Source organism: Heloderma suspectum, chromosome 3 (assembly GCF_057233095.1).
Source record: "Heloderma suspectum isolate Gila_16-S chromosome 3, 16-S_ref, whole genome shotgun sequence".
NCBI lineage: Eukaryota > Metazoa > Chordata > Lepidosauria > Squamata > Helodermatidae > Heloderma > Heloderma suspectum.
The window spans coordinates 48962374-48974598 of NC_139460.1; the positions used below are offsets into that span (position 1 = coordinate 48962374).

General features: G+C 43.6%; 1 protein-coding gene across 5 annotated transcripts in view; it reads left to right on the forward strand.

Annotated features, from left to right (window-relative positions):
* Window positions 1-12225, forward strand: part of CCDC181 (coiled-coil domain containing 181) — a 36836-nt gene that overhangs the window by 20677 nt on the left and 3934 nt on the right. Inside the window, exons 1-4 of one of the 5 annotated variants that reach the window (XM_084843152.1) lie at window positions 1618-1716; window positions 6491-6651; window positions 8777-9787; window positions 11225-11371. In XM_084843152.1, coding sequence (XP_084699278.1) covers window positions 6514-6651; window positions 8777-9787; window positions 11225-11371 — 1296 coding nt within the window. In that variant the 5' untranslated portion in view covers window positions 1618-1716; window positions 6491-6513. The other 4 variants (XM_084843151.1, XM_084843150.1, XM_084843154.1 and 1 more) reach the window with 4 other exon arrangements.

Here is a 12225-nt window from a genome sequence, read left to right on the forward strand (position 1 = left end):
GTCTGCTTTTACTGAAGTGTATGTGTAATCAGTAAGATCAATGAATCAAGGTAAGCTGGAGGTGGTCAAACATGAGATGGCAAGATTGAACATCGACATCTTGGGAATCAGCGAACTAAAATGGACAAGCACGGGCGAATTTAATTCAGGTGACCATTATATCTACTAATGTGGGCAAGAATCCCTTAGAAGAAATGGAGCAGCACTCATAGTCAACAAAAGGGTGGGAAAAGCAGTACTGGGGTACAATCTCAAAAACGATAGAATGATCTCAGTGTGAATCCAAGGCAAACCATTCAACATCACAGTAATTCAAGCCTATGCCCCAACCACTGATGCTGAAGAAGCTGAGGTTGATCGGTTCTATGAAGACCTACAACACCTTCTAGAACTCACACCAAAAAAAGATGTCCTCTTCATCATAGGGGATTGGAATGCTAAAGTAGGAAGTCAAGAAATCACTGGGATAACAGGCAAGCATGGCCTTGGTGTACAAAATGAAGCAGGACAAAGGCTAATAGAGTTTTGCCAGGAGAACACGCTGATCATAGCAAACACTCTTTTCCAACAGCACAAGAGGCGACTCTACACATGGTCATCACCAGATGGTCAGTATCGAAATCAGATTGATTATGTACTATGTAGCCAAAAATGGAGAAGCTCTATACAGTCAGTAAAAGCAAGACCTGGAGCTGACTGTGGCTCAGATCATGAGCTGCTTCTTGAGACCTGGCGTGCTATGGTCCATGGGGTCACGACGAGTCAGACACGACTTAAGGACTGAACAATAACAAATTTTAGACTATGTTGTTGTATTTTTAAAAATTTTGTTCTTTTTTGTTTTTGTTATGTTTTGTTAAAATTCACAATAAAAAAACTGGGGGAAAAATTCAGACTGATGCTTGCGCTGACCCTGCATTTCACTAACCTTGCATGCAGGAAAGTGAACGCAAGTAAACAAAGCATGCAGACTGAAAGTCTGGGTAAAAAGCATGCCCCAGCTTCAATGCCACCTGAAATGCCAGATAGAACAGTATGAACTACTTATCACACTGGCCACTAAACTTATTGTTTTTCTATGTGGCAGTTAGTAACCAATCAGAAGTATCATACAACTTGTTCTGCCTCTGTAGTGTTCTGTTATCCAATCAATGTCAGCCAAAGCTGTGCCTTGTCATTCACTGTATAAAAACTTGGTTTGAATTGTAAATGTTGAGAACCTCCTTACAAGACTTTTGTAGGAACCTCCGCATACGTATGCTTCCTTTTCTTCTCTTTGAATAAAGAGGTGAAAGCTCAGAATAAGCTGTGAAGTTTTCTGGGACAAACCGTGCTGTTGCATTCATGTCCTGTTGTAGGCTTCCGTAGGCAGCTGGTTGGCCCTGTGCGAAAAGAACGCGGATCTACATAGGCCTTTGGCCTGATTGAGCAGCGACTCTTCTTACGTCCTTAACCCCTCTCTTCCCCACCCAAACTCCCCCTTATGAATTATGACGCCCGCCAACCCGAAATCTTCCCGAACTACGCAGGCCAAAAACATCTCCCGCCCGGGCGGCATTTCCCCTGTCCCCATGGAAACAGCAAGGGCCGGAGGAAGGCTCTCGTTTGTCCTCTCGCGAGATCTCCCTGCTCCCGGTTGCTATGGAGACGGGGAGCGCGGCGCCCGGCGAGGGCGGCCCACTTTGGTCCTTTACAGCCGCCGTCCTCGTCCGCTTGGTGAGTGGTGGGGAGAAAAAAAAATCTCGGAGACATGGCGGGACGCCGGTGGGTGCAGTGGTTACCATGACAACGCCATGGAGGGCGGGTCGCTGCCCGGCGCCGTCCACAGGTGGAGATGAACGGAGGGAGGGAACAAGGAGGGGCAGCGGAGGGACGGTTATGACAGCGGGGCAGCGCTTCGTGCTGAGGCAGCCTCTGGTCTGCCGTCGACAGCGTGTCAAAGCCTGGCTTGCGGGGAAGCGGAGAGTCGCCGACCGCACCGCAGCCCCGGGTTGGTTTCTCCGACGAAAAGTGCGGAGGGGGCGGGCGGCAGCTCTCCGTCGTCCTCGGCACTGAAGCGGCGGGGAAGGCAGGCGGGCAGAGCGTGTCCCGCAAGGTCTCCCGAAGCTGAGCGCCGCCTCAGGAGCCGAGGCGCGCCGTTACTTCGGCTGGGAACAGCAGCGGCGCCTCGCCTGGGGTGGGGAAGAGCGGCGGAGGCTGCTATGGCGACAGGCGTGGAGGGCTTGCCCGCTGGTTGGGCCAGACGCTTCAGGCGCTTAGCGAGCCTCGACGTAAAAATAGGCAGCTTCGGGAGCGGTAGAGGCCTTAATCCGGCTCAGCAGCTGCTGCCACCCCCGGAACAGGCCGTGCAGGGATTCCTCTGGAGGGTGCCTTGGTGCGGGTCTTTTGGCTGGACCAGAGGCTAGCTACAGGGGAGCTTTTGTCGTTTGCCCCGATCTCTCTGGCAAACTTGCATTGTCAGAATCTGCGGGCACCTGCTCTGAGGCGTTGCCCGAGAGCAGGACAGGAGCTCCAATAAACTCACCCATCAATACATCCTGGACTTCTTCTTTTTTTTTTTTTTTTTTGGAGAAGCAGAAAATCCTTAATCCCCAAGTGGGTGGGTAGTTTTCAAAAAGTGGAGTAGCGGCACTTCCGTTCCTCATGATCTTAAGAGTGCTCCCTGTGCCTAAGAGAAAGGAGAAGGGTATATCTCTATTTTTGGAAACGAGAAAGGAGCAGATGTACCTGCTTTATTTTGAGGCAAGCCCTTTAGTTTTATTCTATCTCCACTTTCTCCTTCATTAATGAGGCATAGGTTACAGTCCTAACTACATTTATGTGGAAATCAGTCTTGCTGAACAGAGTGGGGCATTAGTAAACAAACATGTTTAGGACTGAGGTGCACATGTGTATGCATGGTAGTAAAGTTTAATCAGCCAAAGTCCTTTGTGCTGTGTTGGAGGAATAGTATGGTAAAATGAAGTCCACATAAGTTTTATGCATTTGTTTTACTTACAGCAATAGAAAGGGAGGACCATAATTAAATTCTCTGGCAGATCGCTAAGCAGTGCCTTCAGATATGATAACTACATCCCCCCTTCTTCCCAGGTGCTCATGGTGATGTACAAGATTCCCCCCCCCCAATTTAAGAAGTATAAAGTAACTTTGTATGTATTCTGTTCTCCAAATCACTCAGTTTTGATAAATGAAGGACTCTTTTATTATAAGTATTTGCTGCCATAAAAGGTTCTGTGAAATCAGAATATACTAGAGATGGAGAATAGAACATGTCTTCCTATATTCCTGGTTTGGTATTGTAGCACTTAACCCATATAATGTCAGAGAATGGACAGCTTCATCTTCAGATGCCCTGCTTCAGGTGCCTCTGCCATTAGAAGTTAGGCAGGGAACAATTGGAACTAGGGTCTATTCTGTGGTGGTGCTGTGGTTGTGGAAAACATTCCCCAGAGCATGGCTGGCTAGGGAATGCTGGGAGTTGTAGGGCTTTTGCCCATCTAAACATGCATAAAATTGTGCTCTTAGATGCCTTGTACAATTTTATTCTCCCAACCTTTTGATGAATAGTTGTTTCTGCTTTTATTTGATTTAATTTTATAGAGATTTATAGTACTCACTGAGCTGAAATGTGGGATATAAATATTCTAAGGACACAATCCCATTTATACAGAAAAAAGTCCCAAACTCTCAGCATTTCCCAGCTAGCCATATTAACTGGGGAATACTAGGAGTTGTATTACTTTTTCCTGTCTAAACAGGCATAGGATTGCACCCTAAATAAACTAGTTAGACACAGAAAAAGCACATACAATATGGTGGAGGAGAACCCAATGCATTACATTCTACAGACTAGCTGATGGCTGCTTTGTTGTTGTTGTTCAGTTGTTAAGTCGTGTCCGACTCTTCGTGACCCCATGGACCACAGCACGCCAGGCCTTCCTGTTCTCCGCTCTCCCGGAGTGTGCTCAAGTTCATATTCATTGCATCGGTGGTGCTATCAAGCCATCTCATCCTCTGCCATCCCCTTCTCCTTTTGCCTTCAATCTTTCCCAGCATCAGGGTTTTTTCCAGGGAGCTTTCTCTTCGCATTAGCTGGCCAAAATATTTGAGCTTCAGCTTCAGTATCTGTCCTTCCAATGAGCACTCCGGGTTGATTTCCTTTAGGATGGACTGATTTGACCTCCTTGCAATCCAGGGGACTCGTAAGAGTCTTCTCCAGCACCACAGTTCGAAGGCATCAATTCTGTTGCGCTCAGCCGTCCTTATAGTCCAGCTCTCACAGCCATACGTTGCTACTGGGAAAAACATAGCTTTGATTAGACGGATCTTTGTCGGCAAGGTGATGTCTCTGCTTCTTACTATGCTGTCTAGGTTTGCCATAGCTTTCCTCCCAAGGAGCAAGCGTCTTTTAATTTCATGGCTACAGTCACCATCTGTGGTGATCTTGGAGCCCAAGAAAATAAAATCTGTCACTGCTTCCATTTCTTCCCCTTCTCTATGCCAGGAAGTGATGGGGCCAGATGCCATGATCTTAGTTTTTTTAATGTTGAGTTTCAAACCAGCTTTTGCACTCTCCTCTTTCACCCTCAACAAGAGGCTCTTTAGATCCTCTTCACTTTCTGCCATTGGGGTGGTATCGTCTGCGTATCTGAGGTTGTTGAGAATTCTCGCAGCAATCTTAATTCTGACCTGTGATTCATCCAACCCGGCATTTCTCATGATGTACTCTGCATATAAATTAAATAAGCAAGGTGACAATATATAGCCTTGTCGTACTCCTTTCCCAATTTTGAACCAATCGGTTGTTCCATGTCTGGTTCTTACTGTTGCTGCTTGTCCCTCGTACAGGTTTCTCAGGAGACAGGTAAGGTGGTCTGGTACTCCCATCTCTTTCAGAATTTGCCACAGTTTGTTGTGATCCACACAATCAAAGGCTTTAGCATAGTCAGTGAAGCAGAAATAGACGTTTTTCTGGAATTCTCTTGCTTTCTCCATGATCCAGTGAATGTTGGCGATTTGATCTCTAGTTCCTCTGCCTCTTCGAAACGCCGCTTGTACTTCCGGTAGTTCTTGGTTCACATGCTGCTGAAGCCTAGCTTGTAGGATTTTGAGCATCACCTTGCTGGCATGTGAAATGAGTGCAATTGTGTGGTAGTTTGAACACTCTTTGGCATTGCCCGTCTTTGGAATTGGAATATAAACTGACCGTTTCCAGTCTTGTGGCCACTGTTGAGTGTTCCACATTCGTTGGCATATTGAGTACAGCACTTTAAGAGCATCATCTTTTAGGATTTTAAATAGCTCAGCTGGAATACTGTCATCTCCGCTAGCTTTGTTGTTAGTAATGCTTCCTAAGGCCCACTTGACTTCACTCTCTAGGATGTCCGGCTCAAGTTCAGTGACTGCACTATCATGGTTATCAGGGACATTAAGATCTTTCCTGTATAGTTCTTCTGTGTATTCTTTCCACCTCTTCTTAATCTCATCTGCTTCTGTTAGGTCCCTGCCTTCTTGGTCCTTTATCATGCCCGTCTTTGCACAAAACGTTCCCTTGAGATCTCCGATTTTCTTGAAAAGATCTCTAGTCTTTCCCATTTTATTGTTTTCCTCGATTTCTTTGCATTGTTCATTTAAGAAGGCCTTCTTGTCTCTCCTTGCTAGTCTCTGGAACTCTGCATTCAGTTGGATATATCTTCCCCTTTCTCCCTTGCTTTTCGCTTCCCTTCGTTCCTCAGCTACTTGTAAAGCCTCATCAGACAGCCACTTGGCTTTCTCGCATTTTTTTTTTCTTTGGGATGGATTGAGTTGCTGCCTCCTGAACAATGTTATGGACCTCCGTAGAACTCCGTCCATAGTTCCTCAGGCACTCTGTCTGTCAGGTCTAATCCCTTGAATCTATTTGTCATCTCCACTGTATATTCATAAGGGATATGATTTAGGTCATACCTGAAAACCATACCGTAGGTGGTTTTCCCTACGTTCTTCCATTTAAGCTGAAATTTTGCAAGAAGCAGCTCATGATCTGAGCCACAGTCAGCTCCAGGTCTTGTTTTTACTGACTGTATGGAGCTTCTCCATCTTTGGCTGAAAAGTACATAATCTGATTTCGATATTGACCATCTGGTGATGTCCATCTGTAGAGTCGCCTCTTGTGCTGATGGCTGTAACAGGCTGCTAATGGCTCATGTGTGGCCTGAATGTACATCTGACCCTTTTCCATCCAGTACAAACATTCATGCAGTTGGGTATAGTGGCTGGAAAAAGTATCTTTGTGATCATGTGTGTTGCTGCTTGGCAACTATGATCACTCTGTTCATTTGTAATGTTTGCTCACATGAGCAAAATGTTCGTGCTTTGAGACAATCTGGTACAGGTCTTATGAGCATTGTTTGCAGGGTTACGTTATTATTGCCATTAAAATGAATGTATTCCAAAATGCCCAACTTCTATTTGTAACAAAATACTTATTTTATTTCCCCCTATTTTTCAGCTTTATTTTAAGGAACATCCACAATGAGTGACAAGGAAGATGTTAGTGAATCTACAGACACTGGAGGTCCCACAGAAGGTGGGGACTATGAGGATGATTTTGAAAAAGACCTTGAGTGGCTAATTAATGAAGAAGAAAAGGAAATCCCTGATGATGTACAGGTATTAGCTAAATACTATGTTGCAGTCCTGTGCCAATAACTAAATTATATATGAAATATATTGATGTAAAGCAGGTTGACTGGACAGAAAGTACTTCAGTGGTTGTTAAAACTGTATTGATCATAGGCTAAAATCCAGAGGGCCCTTAGCTTGCAGACTAAGCTACTGCCAATTTGAGGAAACTTCTAGAGTGACCTGAAATGATGATAGGGTTGGGGAGAGAATTGTTTGTGTACATCCAGAGTCTGCTTGCATTAAGAGATTCTTTGGTTCCCAGGCTAAGGTTGCCTCCTAAACACACTTACCACCGAGTAAGCCCTGTTAAACGCAGTGGGACTACTTCCAATTAAACATGCATAGGATTTTATTATTTAAAAATCTATTTCTAAGTAAGAAATCTGGTATTTCCTTGGGATACTATATATACTCATAAGTGTTTTATTTCTGGATAACTGAGCACTGTTGCCTAGCAAGAAGACAAAATGTTCAGGTTTGCATGACTACAGGAGGAGAAAATGGAGCTTTATCTTGAAATTTAAGCAGGGTAATTTATTGGTGGAACAGCATTCCTCAAACCAGGAATTATAACCATTGACTGTCTAACTGAAATTATACAAACTGGAATAGGAACTAACTTTTGCTGTTATGGATCCATACAGGATCTTATTTTCCAAAGCTTTCAGTTGTAGTAGAAGTCAGAATTCTGAAGCATAAGTAGGTTGATGTGCAGTGTGTACCTGTGGCATGTATCAGAATATCTTGATTTAAGAAACCTAAAAGAAAAAAATGTGGACAAGAATTTCAAAGGTGGTTTTGGGGGCAACATTTTTGTGTCCTATGTAGTTATGTCTTCTTTGTGCTCTTGCTGAACCATGGCTCGTTTGGCTTACCAGTTCTTGCCAACTTATTTTGAATTCTGTAAAAATGGGAATTGGAATGAACCCTACAAATTAACTAAATTTGCATCTGGACGCATGTGAAGTGGGTATGTGCATACATAGCATATCAGGCATGGGCATTATTTATTTGTTACATTTGTATCCCACTCCTCATCTGAAGGGCTGTGTGACTGTAATGACAGCAAATTGTGGGCTAGTTAACCCACAACATGCTGCAGTGCATGCTGGGTGCATTCTGCAGCTGTTTTGAATATTCAAGCCTTGGTAGGGTTGATTGGGAGTTGCTATGTGATGTCCAAACCCAGATAGTGGCCATGTTTCGCTGATTGTGGGGGTGAAAGAACCGTTCATGGGTTCTTCCCCTGTCCCCATGCATGCTGTGATTTGCATAATTATCTGCAATGCAGTATGGGTTGCCATGCCATCTGAACTTCTCACCCACCACATAACCCCTACTGCAAGCCATGGTGGGTGAGGAGCTACCCCTGTCGTGCCACATGCTGGGTTCAGATGACATGGCAACCTGTGCTGCATTGCAGGTAATTATGCAAATCACAGTCATGTGTGGGGGAAGAACCCATCATGGGTAAAGACCACCCCTGCAATCGTCCGAACCTGGTCAGTATAGGTTAATTGTTGATTAAACAACCCACAGCTAACCTACAATTAATAGTTAAACTGTGGGTTGTTTAACGCATGACTAACCTATAGTGTCTGAGTTTGGCCATCATGTAGCAACCCCTGTTTGGCCTAATGAGGGGTGGTGGTAGTTGAATATTCAAAAAGGCTGCAGAATGTGCCTAGCATACATAGTGACAAATTGTGGAGAAATTAATTAAGCCACGATTTGCTGCAGTTATGTGTGAACAGCCTGTGTGTGTGTGTTTAGCCTCCCAACAACCATACAAAGTACACTGGGTTGAGATGTAGTGAAATGCCAATGCCATCCAGTGAGCATCACAGCTGAGTGGGGTATGGAACATGGATATCCTACATCCAAGCCCAAGTTTTCAGTCATTGTACTTTGCTGACTGTTCTTCTAGAACGAAGCTTTTACAAATTTTGACTGTCAACTATTAAGATTTTATTCACTTACTGCAGAGAGGAAAATTATCTTGTGAACTCTAAGAATTGTCTCCAGGTACATATAATTGTTAATGACACACTACTTGTTTGTGTATGTTTCTTCTTGCATCTAACAAAAAGTACTTTTAATTTCTTCATAGAATCATGATGAAAATGAAGATGTTGAAGCTAGTATGGACAACGACTTAGAAGGTAAAGAAGATAGAAAAAATTCTTCGCAAGAGTCTCTTGAACCTGAGGAAGTTCTAAAGGATGAAGAAGGAAATTCTTCACATGAACCTTCTGAGTCTGAAGAAGCACTGAAGGATGAAAGGTCACAAAGTAAAATACATTCCATACTTGAACTTGATACCAAGCTGTTGGATCAGGTATCTGATACTGACAGTGAAAACTCCTGTCAGGAATCAAAGCTAGAAGACCAGGAGGACTTAGAGGATGATGAAGATATAAAACGTTACATCTTAGAAAAAATTGAAGAAGCCAACAAACTTCTGTTGTCTCAGGAACCTTTGGATGAAACGAAAGAAAGGAAACTAAAGTTCAAGGATGATCTAGTAGATCTTGAAGTCCCCTCTGTAAAAGCTATAGAACCTGGTAAAAGTGATCTTCGCAGGGAAAGGAACATTTCAGGTAGGCTGTCTCAGTTGCGCATTTCTAATGAAGCAGGGCAGGAAGATATATCTCTTTCTATTAATGGTGGTACAGATGATGAGCACAAGGATGGCAAGATCTTAGTAGAGAGAGATGGGAAGTTTGAACTCCTGAGTATCCGTGACATTGAGAGCCAAGGCTTCTTTCCTCCACTAAGTGTTTCATTTAGTGACATTGAAACTCAACACATTTCTCCTAAAACTTCCTATGCAACTGCTTTTGGCACAATCTGTGTAACAGAAGAGGAGTCTTTAGTACAAACACCTATGACGTCTTGTTCTCCTTCCAGAGAAGGGTTTATTCATATCCCTCAACCACCACCTATTCGACCAAGCTCAGCCATTAACATTACAAGGAACACAGAAAGGGGGAAAAGCCCACGGAGAGTGCAGTCAGCGAATGTGAGCATTGGTATTAGAAGTTCTACATACTGTTTGTCACCCAGACAAAAAGAACTGCAAAAACAAATGGAGCAGAGAAGAGAAAAAATAAGGAAAGAGGTGAGAGTACAAAGGAAATGAACAGATGAGTGCACTAACATTGAGACTAGGATTAGATGGCTATCTGAGTGACTTGTTGAACCTGCTTTCTTGTTAAGAATGTAAGTAGTGTCCAGTGACAAGTCCCATCGTGGGGTGGGGGAAGCAATCCTATGGCCCCTAGACAGCATCTGAGGGGCCAAAGGATACTTCATATTCCTGTATCTGAGGTTGGGGACAGCACTCTGATATCAGAGCCAGGAATCCCTGCTCCCCACCCCCTTGCAGCTGGTGCGGAGAGAACCGCACCAGCTGCCTCTTCAAGGTTGCAAAAGTGACATCAGGGTGGGGGTTGAGGGGGCATTTCGGTGGGTGGGGAGGGGACTGGGAGGTTGGCTTACACAGTATCTCGAGGCCTCTCCATCCTCCTTCCCTCCCCCTGAAGTGCCTTAGCTAAATGGGTGGATAAGCCCATCTAGCTGAAATGCAGAGCGGGAAGCGCGGCAGAAGTGAGGATTGCCTCTGCTGTGCCTTCTCTGTACAGGATACTCGTAAGCCTCCAAGTTTAGAGGATTGATAGGATGGTGCTGTATGGTTGCAGGTCGGAGGAGGGCCTTTTTAGTTATGGCTGTGGCTTTGGAATTTGCTTAGTGTAAGTAAGGTCCACCTTATGAAACTGTCTTACTCCTTCTAGCATAAAAGCCCAGTTTGAAGTGATCAGGGGCTCGTATAGTCCAGGAACCTGTTTTCCCACAGTGGTCAGTTAGTCAGTTCTTTATCAGTTCTTTAAAGCCCACCAGCAGGGCATAAAGGCATCCACCCCCAATTAATATTCCAAGGTGCGCTGCTTTTGAACGTTAGTCATAGCTAATAGCTGTTGGAAACGTATCCTTCATGAAATATGTCTGGTCTCCTTTTAATGCCATCTAAGCTGGTGACAATGATTTCATCATTGCCAGCTCTTCCCATAAATTAATTATGAGTTGGATCCAGACCTTCCAGAGCAGATTGGGGCGTGTAGGAGGCTGGAGGGGGAGGGGGAATTGCCCCAAATTGCCTCCCTCCCTGTTCCACTGACAGAAGCCTCTCCTGGATCAAAGAGCCTTCTGTCAGTGAAGTTACACCAATTGGGTACAACCCAGTGATTATCCTCATCTGCCTTTGCAGATGTCTGTGTGCCCAGCACCTCCTGCAAGTATCTTTTCTCCCAGCTCAGCATCTATTTACCTGAATGTGTTTAATGTCTCCCAGACATGTTAACAGAATTGTTGTTTTGTAACCACTGGGATTTAGTTACCATTATTAGATAATGATATTCATACTCTGTTTCTTTACAGATAGGCTAGTATAATTACAAACAACTTTTATTTCTTCCACACTGAAATTTTATAAACTTATGCTGAATTTTGAATAAGATGATTTAAAATGCTCATTATTTGTTAATAATTTTAATGTAAGGAAGAAATACGGAAAAGAATACTGGAGGAGCAGAAAAGGAGAGAGAATGACGTGGTTTTCAAAGCTTGGTTGCAGAAGAAAAAAGAACAAATGCAGGAAGAGAAACGACTTCGCCGTGCAAAAGAGCTGGAAGACTTGAGCAGCAGAGTAAGTTGAAATTTCCATACTTGTCGTGCTGTGACCTGTTTAGTTTTAAAAAGTGAAACTACGATTACCCCAGTTTCTTTGACAAAGATGGATAGCGACTCAGCCTTTTATTTCCAGAACTATAGCTACAAGCTGATATGTGACTAGAACAGAACTAGGATACATTACCTACAGGCTGTACAATTATCAGCAATTTAGAAGCTGATTTGCTATGCTTGCAGTGTCCTTCTGTGGCAATTGTAGTATTTGCATACCATCCTTTATTTTAGTATGGTTCCAAATTTGTCCTAAGCAAACAGTTTCAAAATTTTCATTTTCCATGGCAGTATGTGTCCATCAGAGAGTGTCTATGTAGTCTGTTACAGCATCTCTGTTTGCCTTCATCAAGCATATTTCATGCCTGGTATAGTCTATGGAGATTCAGAGGGCATGGAAAATAAACTCTGGATCAGGAGGGAGTGGTGAGCTAGAGAGCAAGTGTCAGTGGGTAAGACCTCTTACTCAGCCCTTTTCAGCTTTTCCTGCTTTTAGTGTTGATGACCACTATTTTGGGGGTGGCTGCTGCTTGTATTGTATTTTTTTATTCTATTTTATTGTATTTTTTATTCTGTAAGCTGTCCTGAGAGTTCTTACTGAACTGCATTTATAATATGCATTTATAAATAAATCAAACTATTGAATGTCTTGTATTAAAATACTTATGAAAGTGATACTGAGCAATGTAGATGTCAATCACTTGATTGGAGGAGAGGTCCACAAATAATGTCCAGGTTGAATAGCCAAATATATTTCTACTAGCTAGCAAGAATATAGTAAGTGCTTCTGAAAACATGCAGAGTGCCTTGTCATCTCCA